General features: G+C 46.0%; 1 protein-coding gene across 1 annotated transcript; it reads right to left on the reverse strand.

Moving 5' to 3' along the window:
- Window positions 1–10971: 10971 nt before the first annotated feature.
- On the reverse strand, window positions 10972–18939 carry atp5f1d (ATP synthase F1 subunit delta). The gene is made up of 5 exons (XM_064331790.1): window positions 18680–18939; window positions 16019–16172; window positions 12651–12739; window positions 11394–11530; window positions 10972–11084 (listed from the first exon to the last, which is right to left on the reverse strand). Exons 1-4 carry the CDS (start codon window positions 18806–18808, stop codon window positions 11408–11410), a joined length of 495 nt encoding a protein of 164 aa, XP_064187860.1. The 5' UTR covers window positions 18809–18939; the 3' UTR covers window positions 10972–11084; window positions 11394–11407.
- Between the last annotated feature and the right edge of the window lie 463 nt (window positions 18940–19402).

The raw sequence follows: 19402 nt of genomic DNA on the forward strand, positions 1-19402 counted from the left end.
CCTGCCCAACTGCTGCTATATCCACTGTCACTGTGAAGCGTAATACACCCACAGTTAGGAAGCCTGAAGCGTAGAAGTCAGACCGCATTTACGCACAATTCTGAACTGTTATTGAGCAATCAGTAAGCCACCAAGGAATGACCTTTTCCAGAAAGGTCAAAGACTGACACATCTTAAAAATGACAACATTTGTGACCTGCCCCACTCGCAAAATTCCGAGCCATAAATTCTCAGATCCTTTTTGGAACTGCTTGTGTGGGGGGGGGGGGGGTATGCAGAGCCCTTGGATTTCTATTTAGAGGAAGCCCACATCCCACATGGAATACCTGACCAGCGACAGCATTCTGGGGATACCTAACCCTCTCAGGTTATAAATGCATCCAACAGGTCTCATACCTTCAGAAATGCAAGCTGCTCAACAGTATTCACCATGTACAGTATAACCATGTATACTGGTCATGTATAACCAGTTTTATCTCAAATCCAGCCTTCACATACAGGTCAAACGTAACCTTTTAACAAGTCAGTGTTCTAGGACTCCATTGCTTTCAATTACCAGTAGTCATCATTACATCAGCATTAGAATGTTCAGAACATTCCTATCGCATATTTGTGATCTCACACCTTAAAGGGTTAAGCACATGTTCACCCCAGTCCCCAGTAAGGCTTTGATACAGAACACAGGTGGTGTTGTCAAACTACAAGGCAAGGCCAAGAATATCTCTCCCCTGAGCCCTGAGAACACACTCTTCTTTTAAAATGTTGTTTGCTCTGCGGAGGCATGCTAAGTGTGTGGTTCTGATGTTTATCTACACCACTGTGAGTATGCCTGTCCCTGACCAGGACGTCCCAGGGTGCAGGCAGAGGAACGGGACATGGCAAATGCAAAACATACCCGCAGTCAAAACTCGCATTCCTGCAGAACAGACTTTCGGTGCCCTGACAGTAAACGGGGCAAAAGCCAGCCTGGCCAAGGCCCTGGGAGGGATCCGCAAAACCGCAAGATCCTGCAACCAGTACGTGTGTTGCAACCACTTCGGTCACATTGTCTACAGCGACCTCCTCTCAGAAATCTCCCCCTCCCGTGAGAGTTGCAGATGACCCTCCTCCCTCAAGTGAGCTTCGCGGTTGGGCCAGCCACTGACAGGGCCGGGGAGGGGACAACTGTAATAGCGCCTCTCCTGTGGGGCCTCTGCCAGCTGACAGGGTTTGATCAATGAGCCTGCCCCAGCCTCCTGAGGTAACGCTCGGGACAGGCCGCTCCGGCCCTCCTCCGCGGGGTGCGCCAGGTGTCGGGAGCTTGCGTGCGGCTCGTAAGAATGGTGCTGGAATCCGGGCCCCCGCCGGGGCTGCGGTCGAGCTTGTTAAAGAAGTTCCGCCCACTTCGCTCATCCTCAGTGGAAACAAGCCTGATGGCATAGTTTCCAAACGCTGCAGTGGAGGAACATGTGATTGGTTAACCACAGGAACACAGTGTCTAGAGGGGAGAGGCTGGCCTAGTGTAGCTGTGCGGTATGATGGATAAGGAACTGGGATTGTAACCTAAAGGTCACGTAACCTTTAAGTCCCATCCAGGAAACTGCTGTTGTACCCTTGAGCTAAGTACTTAACCTGACTTGCTTCGGTAAATATCTAGCTGTATGAATGGATGCAATATAAAAATGCAAAAGTTGTGTGTGGATACGTGGGTGCGTCTGCTTATTGGCAGTAATGTAATGCAATGTTCTGCAGAGGAAGGGACATATGAGAGACAAGAAATAACAGAACAAAAGTACACCTTGCAGTAAAGGAAAATGCCTTCACACTCAGAGTTAGAGAAAGGCCTAACAAAGTCTTTCTAAATTCTTCTTCCACTAGTGGTAAACATGTAATAAATGAGGCTAAAATTGAAAGGCTATCATATTTTCCGTTACAACCAGACCAAAATGCAAATGCAAAACTGGCCAAAATCTTTCAAAAATATACCTGTAAACACAGGCAAATGACCTTGTCCTACCATAGACCATAATACAGTAAGATAATAGGGATTTTTTTTTTTTTGCAAGAGGATCTCCTGGTCACCATGTGTATTCTCACTCACACGACACCATAATTATCCCACAGCCAATAAATCAACACCTACACGTCGAATAATAATGACTAAGACAGGTCATATATCAAAGGAAGTTTTACAGCTTTATTTTGCAGCAGGTGCAAAAACAGGATTCTGTATTACTACACTCGGCTCTACAGGCCCCTACGACATTTTTAAAGCAGTGCTTCTGAAACTCAGTCCAGGGGACCCCTGTGTATGCTTGTTTTTGTTCCAACCAATCTCTTGCTCAATTAAGGCTTTTGAGCACACGTTTAAGATCTTTCATACACTACATGACCAAAAGTACGTGGACACCTGACATCTAACATCTCAACCAAAATTATGGGCGTTAATATGGAGTTAGTCTTTCCTATGCTGCTATAACAATCTCCACTCTTCTGGGAAGGCTTTATACTAGATGTTGGAGCACTGCCAGAGGGATTTGCTTCCTTTCAGCCAGAAGAGCATTAGTGAGGTTGGGCACTGATTGGGCAATTAGGCCTGGCTTTCCAATTGATCCCAAAATAGGTTGGATGGGGTTGAGCTCAGGGTTCAGTGCAGGCCAGTCAAGTTCTTCCACACTGACCTCGACAAAACCATTTCTATACGGACGTCACTGTGTGCCTGGGGGCATTGTCATGCTGAAACAGGAAAGGGCCTTCCTCAAACTGTTATCACCAAGTTGGAAGCACAGGATCATCTATAATGTAGCTTCATTAAGATTTTCCTTCATTGAAACTAAAGGACCTAGCCCAAACCATGGAAAACAGCCCAAGATCAAGGGGTGTCCCGATACCATTGGTCATATAGTGTAATTTTTTCCCTCTTAAACCTATTAGCACAATGCTGGTTTTGGTTATCATTTGCTATGTCTTCAAATTCTTCCCTTATTATCTACTAAATGATTGGTTTTAGTGGCCAGGAGTCAACCATTTCACCAATTAAGAGCCTATTAATTCACCTCTTTAAATTGATCAGAATATTTTAAACTGTTTTTCATACAATTGTTTACAACATGGCACAATCAGTATAACATGAATATGGGACTTTCATTGTACATGCATTGTCACGGGAACGGGGGGTTAGGACCCAAACGCAGAGTGTGCAAAACTCAAATGTCAAAGGAAAATCCAAAAAGACTTTAATCACAGAAAGTAACAAAAAACAGGAAACCAAGGCAAGGCCTCGCAGGGCAACTCTCAAAAACACAAAAATAAAACTTCAAAACGCAAAACAAAGAAAATCCAAAAAGATGTAGAAAACAGAACGTGGGCAGAAACACACAGGGAGCTCTCTCAGGCGGAAACACACAGGGCAGAAACACCACCAGAAACACACAAGGATCCAGCACCCGAGTCAGGGAGAACAAGAACTTAAATAGACCAGACCCTAACGAGACACAGGAGGGCACAATGCACAATAAGACCACAGAGGGAAGGGACAACTAGACACAACTGAAAAACAATAATAGAATAATTGGACCCAATAATACAATTACACAGGGAAAAGGAACAGAAGGAAAAAACCGAAAACAGGAACAGAAACCTGACATGCATAGCTATTTCTGACATAATGTGGCTCAAAAGGGTAAATAATCCTGCTGCTTTAAAGCAAAACTAAGCAAAACAAAACCACAAAAACACGCGATTTGCGACATCTGACCAGTTTGGCTACATCCACACAGCCTTCTACATCTGTCAAATTTAAGCATGTTCACCATCCTCCCCCGTGAACATTTTTCACACACAGGTAGGATGACAGGCCGTATTTCACACGCAGATATACGGCCTTATTTATTGCAAGAGATGCAATAAACAGGTGGAGCAAATTATTCCAGCTCACACTTAAAATAATTACAAAAAAAAAGCATTAGAGCTTTAAGGACAAATCCTTTGCCATTTTTGTTATTAGATTTGGGGGAGGGGAGCGTTGGGAGAAGGGCTTCCTGCAATAAGTGTTTTCCCTTTTGAAAAATATTAATAGCATACAGGCATGGAGAGCTTTATCGGTTCCTGTAGTGTGCCTCTGTCGTTCCTACTTCTGCGATTCAAGCACTGAGCAGCAAATCAGCTCTTCTCGTCCGGGTCACATTCATATGGCCTCAAGTATCCTGACCTGATTTTCCATACATGGCCAACAGTCAACAGTCAACAGCCAACGAAAGGTCTAAACAAACAGCCTGTTCTTGAATGTTTTAACAACTACACAGGTAGGTAGTTCTGTTGTGACTCGGTGGCATTGTAAATGAGGGTCTCTCCCTCAATGCATCTCCATGAGCAGAATAAAGGTGAATGAATAAATGAATGGTTAAAGGCTAAATGAGGGTACCCTCTCAGCCTCTTGCATGCGGGAGATGAAAGGTTTGGAGAGTCGGTCCTGGAGGTGCCTTGGGTTCCACAGGGCCGTGGAGAGTCAGTCCTGGAGGTGCCTCGGGTTCCACAGGGCCGTGCAGACACAGCAGGCTGAGCATCAACTCCAGCCCCCGTCCCGCTCCAGATCACTCCAGCCCCCGTCCCGCTCCAGATCACTCCAGCCCCCGTCCCGCTCCAGATCACTCCAGCCCCCGTCCCGCTCCAGATCACTCCAGCCCCCGTCCCGCTCCAGATCATTGCCGCCATTCCAGCGGTCCGGCGCCCGCCCCGCCAGGTGGGGCTCGTCAAGTGGCCGTAGTTTCTTCAAGGTGAACAGCAGCCTTAGAGCACGTGTGCATAACAAGGTCTGATCTGTTTCAGGATCTTGTGCCAGCTTCTGCTCTTCATTATTCAATTATCTCAATCTTGATGCGGCATCTGTAGGCCTATGAGTGCCAGCTACAGCCACAGTTCTGCATCCTAAAGGTTTTACTGTGCTCAAGTGCAGGAGCCAACCACTGTAATTTATAGAGCTGTCAGAAAACTAAAACAAAGGTAATGGGTTGGACCAAAACTCAGCACGCAGACCGGCCCTCCAAGACCAGAGTTAAGACAAACAATAGCCTTAAAATCTGTGTGTTTCTTTAAGGTGAACGATAGCTTTAAAGCAGGGCTGCCCAACACTGTTCCTGGGGATCTACCATCCTGTAGGTTTTCATTCCAACCCTAGCAAGGCACACCTCGTTTAACAGCTAGAGATCTTATTGAGCTGCTCAATAAGTAGCATCAAGTATGCCAGATTACGGTTAAAATGAAAACCCACAGGACGGTAGATCTCCAGGAACAGGGTTGGGCAGCCCCGACTTAAAAGTCAGTGTGTTTCTAACAGTAAACAGTAGCCTAAAGTCAGTCCATTGCATGGACCAAAAGGCTTACAGTTGTCACTGGTGCCAAACCTACTGCAAGATGAGCATTTGAAATATGGGCGGATCAACCAGCCACACATGCATCAAAACACCATATATCACTCAGAGGCCACCAAGGCAATCAGTAATACATTTTCTCAGAGGTATCGATTACAATAATTACCCTCCTTTCAAGTACACGCAGATCTATGTACTGTGGTTCGGTGGTGGGGGAGGGGGTCAACAATTAACACAATAATAGAATTCTTCCTTGATGATTATTACCCCATCAGGCTTAAGTTTATGTTTTTTTCATACAAAATTGGCTCATGGCACCCAGGCTGACACGCTCATTTTCAAAGGAGCGAAAAGCATAGTCTTCTTCCAGATATCACCTTTGTAATGGCTCCTTCTCAGCTTGCAGGAGGTATGTCATGGTAAAGGTGAGTGTGCCTGAAATATCTCTGACCTTTCCAGGTACCCACTCAGTCCACAAACGTGCGTGTTAACTCAGGCCAACGGGAGCCGTCTATCCCCAACTGACCCGGTATTTTGAGACTCGAAGCGGCGCTGGCATCTTCACGCCGTGCCGTTTCATTGAGTTTTTTTGGCCGCTTTCGGACGCGGCCCACGGTTCTTATTATGACGAATAAGCGGCAGTTATATCGCCTGGCTCACGCCGGCACGTTCACAGCACACCCGCAACAGAAAGGAGGGCTGCGATCAGACTTGTGACACGGCGGGACTTGTGACACGAGCTGGCAGTTTGCAGGCTGTCCGGTCCACCTACGCACGCTCACGCACACAGACAGTACACACACACACACATACACACACACACACACACGCACGCACGCAAGCATGCACACAGACACACACACACACTCATACACACACATAGGACACACGCACGCATGCATGCATGCATGCACACACACACAGACACACAGGACACACACACGCACACACACACAGACACACAGGACACACACACAGGCACACACACACATACACACACACACAGGACACACACACACAGACACAAACACACACACATGCATGCACACAGACACACAGGACACACACACACACACACTCATACACACACACAGGACACACGCATGCATGCATGCACACACACACACACTCATACACACACACAGGACACACGCATGCATGCATGCACACACACAGACACACAGGGCACACAGGACACACACACACACATTCACACACATACACACACACACAGGACACACACTCATACACACACACGACACACGCACGCATGCATGCATGCATGCATGCATGCATGCATGCATGCACGCACACACAGACACACAGGGCACACAGGACACGGACACGGACACACACACACATGCACACACACACACACAGGACACACACACACTACACGGCTGGTGAATGTGTAATCTCCTGGAGCCCCCAGCACCCACGGTCCCACCCTGGCATTCCTGCCCTTCCCTGAGCCCCCTTCCCGTGCCAAACTCCGGGAATCTCACCGCTTCGGAATGTCATGCCTCTTCCGCCGCGTTGCAAAACCCATTGTCAGCAGCCGATCGAAAAGGCCAGGGGTATGTTGCACACCGGTCCCAGCCAAACACTGCACACCCGCACCCGCTCCCAAAGAGCGGTCCTGCCTGCCATTTTAAACATGCGGTTGCAACGGACGCATTAAGGCGCATTTTCCCATGCATGCCTGCAAAATGCTCTCAAAAGCAGAGCGAGTGCGAGAAGGTTTTTAAAGGGAAATGACAAACCACAGACAAGAGTTTATGTAAAAAAAGAAAAAAAAAAAACAGGCTTCCTCCCCACGCCAGAACTACGCTTGGTGCATGTTTTTCGCGTGGGTTCCCATCGAGGCGAGAAAGATGAGCAATAATGAAACTCACCTGGGTACCACAAACCAGAACTGGCTTGAGCTTGGCCCTGTTAGACCTGGCATTAGCAGCACTGCGCTGTTTGCTGCTGTAAACATCAAAACTACAGCAAAGCGGCAACGAGGAGACAGGAAAACAAGTACAGAACACCTCATGCACACACACACACACACACACGCGCATGCATGCGCGCGCACACACACACACGCACACCTAGGAGAGAATCATTACCTAGAATGAGTCAAGGCCACAGGCTCTGACACTAAAGTGACCTATGTCACCAGTTAGGGTACGTACGGAGGCTCTCCTGTTTGCGGAGAAGTGCTGCACCTCGCTGCGGTTTGCGGGGGTGACACAAATGAGGGGGTCGCAGGCGCGGCCAGCAGGGCAGAGCCTCCCACTCCCTCTCCCAGCCTAGACGCAGTATCTGACAGCTGCGTGAGAACCAGGCCTCCTCCTACTCCACACACAGGTCAGCCCTCCAAACACCGTGCTACCTCCTCCCACACACGCACACACACACACACACGAGTGTGCACACACACGCACATACACATGCACACACACACACACGCTTGCACATTGGTGCAGTCCCCTTATATAGGGGGCACACAAGCATGTGCACGCACACAAGCATGTGCACGCACACACGCGCACAAACACACACACACACTCAAACGCACGCGCACACAAGCTATGCCTGCCCACATTTAGCAGGCCAGGGTTTTGTTTTAGACAATCAAATAGGAATCTTTTGGGAAATGGCCCATCCCCAAATTGCAGAAGCATTCTCCCCCAGGCTTCCATTTGCCTGGGAGTCTGCATGGGGAGCCAGGGTCAACTCCGTTCCAATTCAATTCAGGAAATCCATCGAAATTCAATTAACAAACTGAAAAATGCACACAGCAGGCTTTTTTAATTCATAAATTGAACTTCAGCCTTTTTCCTGAATTGACTGATTTCGAAAGGAACTGAGCAACTGACCTCGGTATGCAGTCACTGCAAATCTCAGAAGTCCGAACATAATTGCACCCCCTCCCACCCTTAGAACAACCCCCAGACATGCAGCACAATGCCTTGTGTGACTGGGTGCAGTTAGGTGCTTGAAATGCATTAATTTACTTTCTGCTTTGACTATTTCTGTTGACGTGTTAGCCTAGCAGCAAAGGGTCAAGGAGGGAGAGAGGCGATGCTGAACTATAGCCATGGCAACGGGCGTGTCACCCAGTGCAAAGGTGCAGTCTATACCAAAACACACTGACAAAAACGACAACTGCAGGCTCAAAGTATAAAACAATGTACATAATGGGTAAGGGGGGTAATGACGATACATTTTATATGAGGGGACTGCACCAATGCAAATTAAACCATTAAACCATGCTTGTTTTAAATGACATGCTGTTAGTATTTTCAATGGTAGTTGGTTGCTATATACACAGCACTGCATGTACTGTAACATTCGCAGAAGCGTGAAACACTAAGCGCCTTTATGTTTTCATATAGGCTGCCTAGTGAGGAGACATGACTCACACAAATCATTTAGCAATGGTATTGAACAGAAGGGCAATTCTTTTCTTTTACCGTGCTGGCTTTAATTTAAAAAATGGATTAGTCTCTCTCGGGCTCTAATTCGCTCTCTGTTCCTCACAAAACGTTTTTTTTAAATGCTAAAGGCGCAAAGATATGTTCCCATCACCCCCACAGAATAAAGGCAAATTACCACTATGGTCCAATGACGAGGCTGGCGAGCGCTCAAACCACAGAAACCTCCCAAAGGGAGTGTTATTAACTGGCAGGCACGCAGACATCTGAAAGCCAGTCAAGCCGGAGAGAAATCTGTCACGCTCGGAGCCGTTTACATCGGCCGCCCTCGGTGTCCTCGCGAGTCTCAAGAACGCTCGGCGACAAACTGAACTTTCCGCGCAACAGGGAAGCCCACGCGATCACGAGAACCAGGCCGCTCGAGTTTGGTTTCGACCTCCCACAAGGCAAAGTTTGCCAGAGAGACCGCACTCTATCCTCTATCCCCCGCCTCTCCCCCTCCTCGCCCTGGGATCTGTGGGGACGCGGAGACCAACCCCCGAGAGCGAAACCAACAGGGGGCGCAGCCGGGAGCCACGCTGCCATTTCAGCGTCCCTCAGGCGCGTCTCGAGGCGTTACGGTTTCCGCCTCACGGTTTGGAGAACGGGGAGGCTGAAGTGAACAGGCCTGGAAGGATGTGGACGCTCTTTAAAAATATCCCGTGCTATTAATGGAAAAAAAAATCCCAAAGCGCCCTTTTCCAGAATTATGAATCACAGACGCGGCTCTGCAGCACAAATAAGGCATAAAATGCAGTATCTGCTTATTAACGTGACTCTTTTTTTCCTGCTTCATTCAGCAGAAAGCGAAAGTTTTTTTCCATTCTGGCGCGACTCTTCTGGAAACAGTAACTATACGCCCCTGGAGTGTGTTGGCACACAGACCGGCGAGAGAGTACACTCCTCTCCCACAACCCTAGCCAGGACCGCATGTTTATGAGCTTTAATGTCTCTTTTAAATCCTTTAAAAACACTACACTTTCAAACACAAAAATAATTCAGGAAGTGGCCTTTAATGTATTGTCTGTTACTGACTGGGGGGGGGGGTTAGTTTCAAGTAAATTTTCAATGTCTCAGAATATACCTCCAGCCTTTACTCTTGATAATTAAAATGATACCCAGCCAGGTGGTGTACTCCCTTGACTAGAAGTTTCCTAGTACAAATACCAGGCACTAGTGAAGCTCATAAACACAGCCGCGGGATTGGCCGGCCAGTCTCTCGTCAACCCATGATTATGGTTCTTGAAAAGTCATGCAAGACACAACCTATGGTTAAAAGAACCCAAGACTTGGCCCAACCCCCCTTCCCCTCCCCTCCCTTCCCCCCTTGCTTTGCCGTTTAAATGAGCACAATTCATTGGTCTGTCATAAAGAAATGGGGGACACACAAAAACACTGGAGGTCACAAAATCAACTCTGAGCACCGAGCCCTGCAGTGCCCACACCCTGAAACACAGACACTTATGGGTGCATGTGATTCACATTATGAAACACTTCAGACCAGTCAACATCACAAACAAAAAACAGGTACATTCTAACACGGCTGTAAATGAGACCCGACTTTGCTGTGTAATAATCCCTCCAATGCCTGAATGGTAATCTGTATCAATTCACTGAACTCAGGTGACAGATTTGCATTATTTCAATGCAAGACAAACAGAAAATTCACATGACCTGGGAACACCATGCTTAGTTCTTCACAAGGTTAGTCAGGAGTTAGCCTGGGCCAATTACCAGAAGCAACTATTAAGAGCAATATACTGACATCTTCTGGAAGGAAGAGGTACTGCTGCTAATGACAAAAATTCCCTGTTGACCTGCCACTGTACTGGAGGGAGAAAATTAAGCAAAACACAGAAGGTTATGCCTCAACATCATCTCTTTGCAACAGTGCTATTAATTTTTACCGGTCCTCGCAAATTCCAGCGATGAGTCACTGGACTTTCACCAAAATTTGTTTGCTCTTCAATATTACTAAGAATATTACCTCAATAAATCAGTTTACACCACGACAACTACCACAAGAACAGCGGTTTGGTCCCCAAAATGGACTTGCGCTCTGCAGTAAATGCAGAAATTACACACACCATTATACCCAACAGTTCAGCTTGCAGGGTGATGATAGCTTAAAAAACGCCAGTAGAAATTAAACACAACGGTTGATTATTCCAAATAAATTTATTTGCAATTTCATCCACTGTACAAAGTACAAAGTTGTTTTTGGGCAGGGAAAGGGAGTTTAGTGTAACATTACACTAACACGAGGCTGTGCCTAGGACAAAGGAGAACAAAGACCAGAAGTGAGTACATGGAGCTTCTTTGCCATCATATTCAACGTAGCGCAACAAAGCCCAGGCTTCATCAAGACTGAATATGTGGTCTAGAACATTCCTGGTCTGAACACATCTGGGATTGAATGCTTTAACAACCAGTCACCTTCCCTGGCGTTTTACACAGGTTGACACAGAGAAAATGACATACAGGTATCTTAACCGGAAGATAGCCTAGTTTGGCCGTGAAAACTCCGCCCCTCTCTGCGACGACTGCTGGGTCCAGGCTTCGCAAATGCCGGGGTACGTACCGCTAGGCCGAGCTTTACTCCAGGGCCTTAACCATGGCCTCGTTGGCCTCTATGCTGATCAGAACCTCCGCTCTGGCTGCCTCGTCTGCAGTGCCGAGCAGGTCGGCCTGGGCCTTCTCCAGGTTCGCTTTAGCAGCCTGAGAGAGAGGAAGAAAGCAAAGCGTTACGCATCCCTTCGCCCCCCAGTGTTCTAGAACTCCATCACTTTCAATTACCAGTAGTAACTGTTACATCATCATATTTGTGAAGTTAATCCTGAAAAGGGCTTGACAGTCTGCAGAGATGCACCGTCTCCTTACATTCTCCCCAGGCCCCCGAGGCCCGTCTTAGTGAGAAAGCGGGCGAGAGCGTTCTAACGATCAGCGATTCGGCGAGAAGCCTGCAGACGCTGAAGGTGTCATCAGCGGGGTCGGGACGCCTCTCTCCGGCGCGCAGCCGAAGTGCGCCGCGCCGCCGCCGCCGCCTTTCACAGGAACGAACATTTGTTACGGCGGCAGTAATAGCCGGGGCCCGAAAGGTCTCGCAGCGGGGATCCCGCGCGTCCGCTATAATTCACAGCTCGCTAACCTTTCCCTCCTTATTAAGCGAGCGGGCTCCCGGGCGTTCTCACCCGCGGGAGCCGCAGAAAGCCGGCGCGGCGCAGGTCGCTAAACGTGAAAAACGAGCGCGTGCGACGGGCTCCCAGGAACAGGCTACCGCTGACGAGGCCATGCTGCAATGTGCCCACGGGGGGGGGGGGGGGTCTGTCCTCTTGCAGGGACCAAAATCAAAGCTTTGGTCAGGGGTTGGGGTTAGGTCCTCTCCTACATTGGACCTAAGTGCGCTAAATGGACGAGGGAGAGAGAATGACCACTCACGTTCCACTAAATCGCGCAAAGTGAGAGAGTATGTGCCCTTCAGGGAATAACGAGCTGCATGTGTTGATGATGCACTTTCATTTGATAGGGCGCTGGGCATGTTGGTGACGTGCTAGAGTTAATAGCACACTGGGCACAATGGTCACATACTTTTCAGTTAAAAGTGTGTTGGGCACATTGATGACATGCTTTCACAGTTAATAGCGTGCTGGGCATGTTGGTGACCTGTAGCACTTAATAGCACACTAGGCATGTCGGTGACGCGCTTCAGTTAATAGCTCACTGGGCATGTCAGTGATGCGTTTCAGTTAATAGCACACTGGGCATTTTCGTGACATATTTCAGCTAATAGCGCGCTGCTCATGTTGGTGACGTGTTTCTGTGAAGGAGTGGTACTCACAGTGAGGTCCAGGCTGTCCAGAGGTACGGCTTCTTCCGCCAGCAGTTGCACAGAGGAGTCGGCATTCACAGTGACGGAACCGCTGCTCACTGCGAACACAGAAATCACTCATCACACCGCATTCGCAGTGAAACCACTGTTCTCGAAGGTTTTCAGCTGGTAATCCAGCATTTTTTCAGCTGCTCCTCACTTTTCTGTCCGAAGTAGACAAGAGTGCGTAAGCATTACATTACATTACAGGCATTTAGCAGACGCTCTTATCCAGAGCGACTTACACAACTTTTTTTTTTTTTTTTTACTTAGCACTTTTACATTGTATCCATTTATACAGCTGGATATATACCGAAGCAATGCAGGTTAAGTACCTTGCTCAAGGGTACAACGGCAGTGTCCTTACCCGGGATTCGAACCTGCGACCTTTCGGTTACAAGCGCAGTTCCTTACCCACTGTGCCCACTCTGTACCAAAAAGCTGAAACTACACTATATGACCAAAAGTATCTGGACACCCCTTGGTCTGGGGCTGTTTTTCATGGTTTGGGCAAGGCATGTTAGTTCTAGTGAAGGCAAAGCTTAATGCTACAGCTTACAATCATGTTCTAGATAATTCTGTGGCTTCCCAACAGTTTGGGGGAGGCCCTTTCCTGTTTCAGCATGACAATGCCCCTCAGCACACAGCGAGGTCCTTATAGAAGTGGTTTGGTCGAGAATGGCTAAGAAGAACTTGACTGATGCTCACTAAGGCTCTTCTGGCTGAATAAATACAAATCCCTACAGCAATGCTCCAACATCTAGTATAAAGCCTTCTCAGAAGAGTGGAGGTTGTTACAGCAACAAAGAGTGGACCAACACCATATTAATGTCCATAATTCTGGAAGGAGATGTTGGATGTCAGGGGTCCACATACTTTTGGGCATGTAGTGCATGCGAGTCTGGACTTGATTTAGTGACAGATGGGGGATGACCTGCAGCGAATGAGGCTGCTGCTGGAAGTGGTGCATGTGGGACAGAAGGGGGGGCAGAGGAACCCCCACACAGGAATGGAGACCCCCAGCTGCTGGAGATGCTTTCCTTCGGATGAGCCATTAAAACCAGAGGTCCTGAATCACTGGGATCATTAAAGCTTCCATGACACTAAGTGGAAGGAGGACCGTTCCCTGGGGCCCTGGCCTAATTCCCAGGCTGGCCTTCTAATCACCCCCAGTTTAATTGGCGAATAAATCCCTGCCTCACACCTTCAGCTCATGCATGGTGATCGTTATGGAGCAAAATGGCTGACGTGCATCAACTGCGCAAGCTACATGCTGGTAGCTGTTAATTATGCGCAATATAAAATGCAATGCACTAAGGGTACAACTCGTTAAAGAAAAGAACATAAAATAGCATATTGTAATAATGCGACAATAAAGGCCATCCTCCTATCGTACGTTTCCTGCATTTTATAATAGTCGTATTATACATAAAGAACCAAGGGAACCAAATATTATGGTACCAAACCATCATTTAATTCAGTTGAGATTTTAAGTGAAATTGCATTTTCCCTGACAGCAACCAAGTTATTATACTATCCAGTACAGGAGGATCTTTGCCTTGTGGCTTATTTAACACTAACCAAGTGATTACACAAGGTCTTAAAAGATATACTACGCAGGATTTTTACCTTCAAAATATTATTTTAAAATAACCATGCTTGCAAATAACCAAGGCATATATATGATGCACTGGCAATCTGTCTTTTACGCACTTTCGCCAAATTTGTGCACCTTCACCTGTCTGGGATGTTTCTGGGGTGGGTGTGGCTACAGAGCCTGTGGTTTAGGCTAGAGAGCCACATTTCAGAGTGTTTGATGTTAGCTAGCTAGCTAGCTGCTGCAATGGGCCAAACAGAAAAAGACAAAGTCAACAGGGCTCATAAGAACAACAGTTAACCTTGGAATTGCTTTTCTTTCATGGCGTCAGCTGAAGTTCGCCAAAAGAATGAAAAGTGACGTGGAGTTGGCTTGTTTTCTGTTGAACCTGTAAGTAACGTTACCTCAAGCTGTCCAGCTAGGGTTGCCAGATGCCCCGTTTTTTACCGGAATGTCCAGTTTTCAAATTAATTGCAGACTTCTTTGATTGTAAAGACAGGCTAAAACATCCTGCATAGTGTGCCTTTAAATATTTAGCTGCTCTGATCATCTAATCCATGCAAGTCATGGACTTGTGCAAGTGAAAATGAAGCTCAACGCTGCTCTCCATAAAGAACAAAGCAACAGGAATTTGAAAGAAAATGCCACAGCCTCAGAGCCCAGAAGAAAGGTCTAATACGCTCCTCTCCTGTTGAGTACCAAGCCAAAAATAATTCAAGTGCTTTCAAAGCGTTGCAAATTCAACATAGGCTTGAGGGTTTCCAGTAATGTTCTTGATTTGTATGAAAAGAAGAGCGGAACCAGCGGCGTTATGAAAGGAACGCCATTTTATTTATAAACATATCCTGCTGGCTATACCAATATTGGTTTAAAGGAAGAGGCCTACAGTGTATTCAGCTGTGGACTGATCTGGAGAATCATGTTCCAACCAGATAGATCAGTGGTAAGCAACCCTGTTCCTGAAGACCTTCCATCCTGTACGTTTTCACTCCAACCCTAACAACACACACCTCATTCAACAGGTAGAGATCTTGTGATCAGCTGCTAATTAGTAGAGTCAGGTGTGCCATATTAGGGTTGAAATGAAAACCCACAGGAGACCTACACACTGTATCCATTTGTAGGCTGATGTGGAAACTCATGTTCCAACAGGATAGACATGTGGCGAGCGACATATTAATTCTAGATAGCAACCCAGAAGGAGATTTTTCATCCTCAACCTGTCTTCAGTGAGATCAGCGGCCAGCTGCATACTCAGTTGCCATGAGTTACAACAGAGTATGTTAGCCACACCCTAAAAGTCAGACAGGCACAACTCTGCTCATAGAGAGCCAGTTCGCATGCTGGGTTTTGGTTCAACCAATTACCTTAGCTGAGTTTTCTAAACAGCCATTTACATCAGTGCTGGTTCACTCCTGTAAATGTCACATTTACAGCCTTCACCTGTAGTTAATGATTTAAAAAAAAAAAAATTTTTAAATACCAGATCAAGTAAATGGTTTAACTAATTAAGTAATTAGGATTAGAAGTTATTATGAAATGTGGAAACAGATTTGCCCTTATTGTATGCGCCTACTAAAGAACTACATTCAAAAAGGTGCAATCCTATTCTGGAAGATATTTACGATCATTTATAAATAATTGCATCCAAGAAGAACAGCCCTGTTATTCCTCTGATTCTGAAAGTCCGTGCAGGTCAAAGGAGGCGCTTTGCGCTCTCCACAGCTCTCGAGACCCTCACCAAAGTACTTTGCGGCTGAACCGTCGTCGCCGAAGACGGTGACCACGCCGGGCCTCAGCACCTGCAGCGTGGGGACGTGGGCGGGCAGGATGCCGAACGCTCCGGTCAGCGTCGGGACGTCCACCTGCTTCACGCTGGCCGCGTTGAAGAACACCTGCAGGTCACGAGACAGATGAAAGCCTCTCGTGGCAGCGTTTGAAACAGCTGCAGTGATTACAGCACACGCTCTCATGCGGAAACTCCCAGAATCGCACAGCTCAAATGGTTTGCACGCTCAGCTGAATTTGCTGTTTACAAACAAGTCTGAAACTCACGCCAAGTACATATTTACAGTGTCCAAACTACTAATTTTGACAAACAATGCGGAGGAGGCAGAATGTTTGCATACTATTCGTTCTGAAACAGCAAAAACTGTGTTAAATTTAAAAAAATAAAAAGAACATGCAAACAGTTCATACAATTGCCTTGCTGTTAAAGAATCTTTCCAAAACCATGAATATAGGGGAGTCCATCCCCAGGCAGGTGAGAACAGACTTTAGACAGCAGTGTTTCTCAACCCTGGTCCAGGAGACCAACGGTGTATGCTGGTTTTTGTCAAAGCCCATCTTAATCTTGACAAATTATGGCTGTTGAAAATGCATTTAAGTCCTACCATATTTGTGTGATTAAACCAGGGGTGTATGAAAAAGGGCCGATCTGTGTCAGGACTTTGTGCCAAATCCTTCTCTGAATATTTAGATTTTACAGTCCTCAAGCACGGGAGTGAACCAGTGTAGTTCACAGAGCAGTCGGAAAACTAACACCAAGGCAACTGGGAGAACAAAATCCAGAATTCAGATCGGCCCTTCAGGACCGGAGTTGTGCACCCCTGGGGTAAATCTATTTTAACACAACACAGGTTTGGTCACTTGTGGACTGTAAAGTCCATCAATTTTACACACATGGATTCAGGGTTTCGAGCAAACGGGACCCAACTGATTTCACCTGTCAGTCAGTAACTGAATCAATTAAAAACGGAACCTCTTTCAATTAGCCTATAATTAATTGTCATACTGTACATAAAGCAAATTAAATGAAAGCTTACGTTGTTCTGACCAACTAAAATACCTGGGATGTGAACATGGGATATTTACTTTTTAGGGCAGATGTAGCTATTTCTGCCATAAGGTTAGGGTCCAGCTTTATGAGGGTAAATTGTGCTTCAATAGATATCAAATCTTATTAAGAAAAAATAGTATCAAATTAACAATTAGCAGCTCATTGCAATACATACACTACATTACCAAAAGTATGTGGAGACCTGACATCCAACATCTCATCCAAAATTACGGGCATTAATATTGAGTTGATTGTAACAACAACCAGCATACATAGTTGGTCCTCAGGACCATGGTTAAGAAACACTGTTGTACAGTATATGGTACCCAATGCCTTCCTGAGCTTGCCAAGAACTGCCTCTACAAGAAACTGGTGTCCTGTCAAAAGGGTGTCATCCTGCATAAAGTCAATTTCACATAACATGAATCCTCTCAATTAACAAGGTATGCCTACTTTAGCCACTTTTAATTTTTGAATTCTACGCCAATTAGAACACACAAGTATTGAACAACCTGCTACAGGTTTTTCAAACTCACAGAGCCAAGTTATCAATCAAGTTAAAGTATAAATGCATACATGAAGAACTTTCATGTCCAACACATGCAAACTGTGAGTCCGTGCGTATAACCTAGTCTTTATCGTAATTGATATTCCTGAGGAGCATGAAAAATCGATATTATTTCGCGAAGATATTACAGTTTTAACGAAGTGCACCTTTAAGTGCAGGCACAACCATACGTCTAATGTAATTTAAAGGTGCAAATTTGTAAACTTTAATCCAAAGCGATTTCACAGACTTGTGAAGTTTAACCCAAAGAGAATTTACTCTCACCTGTTGGTAAAAATGAAATGGAACATTTAATTCCGTGGCTAAACTAGTATTACCCAGCCGTAGGTCGCCAGACTAGCAATGTAGCATGTAACAGAAACGGCAGATTTCTTAGTCCTTTCATTAAAATAAGTAATTGCACGTTCAGTTAACTAATACATTATGAATACAGTTTCCAGAAAAGTTCGTAGGTAGCGATTCGAGGCTTAAAACGCATGCAACTTCAAAATGTATTTTGTTTCCAAGGTGACCATGATATTTCAATTAGCTAACGTTATAAGGCTCAGCGAGGCAACTGCAGTTTTGAGTGCAATGAGAGCAAAATGAAGCCAGCCTAAATTCGTACTCTTTTCAACTATAACGAATTACTATTAACTGGTAGCCAGCTAACGTTAACTCTCGAGGTGTCCTAAAATTTGCTGGCATCCGCAGGATATGCCGCAAATAGCTATATTATCAGACAGTAGAAACACCAAGCTAATCGCTAGCTAGCCTCGTTCAATTTGAGTGCCGAGATCGCTAGGCTAGCTAATGGTGCTACAATGCATGTTATAGCCATTGACAGCTAAATCATTATATATTTGACATAATATATTAACCAATTTAAGGTGCGATTAAGACCTGTAAACATTTGGCATGCTATTAAGCTACAGTGGAGTTTTACACAGTAATCTGAAAGCAAAAACATTTTGCAAAAGCCCAAGGCCCGGTAGTCCGCCTCGGATTTTCCTTACCTGTGTTGGGGACGCAAACGTGAAGGACATCTGGGGAGAAGCAGAGGGTGCGTCGGCATAATAGCGGGCCTGGCGCATAGCAGGGAGTGAACGACGGAGAAGAAACCGGGCCGCTAACATTATGACCATCAAATTAAATTTGAGGGATTGCGAGGGGAACAGCAATAAGACTAGAACCCCAACAGCCTATTGCCAATGGTATTCGCCTGCTCAGCCAAGGACACACACCACTGAACTGAACGTGGAACTAGAAGAGCCACGTGGTCACGTGGTTACATTACGTATTTTTGTAGGCCAACTCTGGAATTATTTCCGCCATTCGTTAGCAACTTACTTTTTAAAAGCACAAAATCCACGGCGGTGATATTTATCTCGTAGAACAAAACGTGGAGCTCTCTTAGGCTTACGTTCACCACAGACCTTATTTTCGACAAAAAACGAAAACCCTATGGGAAAAATTAATTGGAAATCGGACGAGGGAACCCATGCCTCAAAAAACCGAACTTACTTCTGGGTTTCACTAGGACTACAAACTGTAACACATGTGGCACCACCATAACTGGATAGAGTGTATATAGAGCAGAAACAATAAAAGTAACTTCAAAACTTTTAATGGCAGGCCTATATTTTGTCAGTTTGAATTAATGACTTATAGACAGTGCTTTGTATGGGTGAGTACCTTGGCATTTTTGTACATTGAAAATGTTTTTTTCAGCAGATATT

Source organism: Anguilla rostrata, chromosome 4, assembly GCF_018555375.3.
Source record: "Anguilla rostrata isolate EN2019 chromosome 4, ASM1855537v3, whole genome shotgun sequence".
Classification (NCBI taxonomy): Eukaryota; Metazoa; Chordata; class Actinopteri; order Anguilliformes; family Anguillidae; genus Anguilla; species Anguilla rostrata.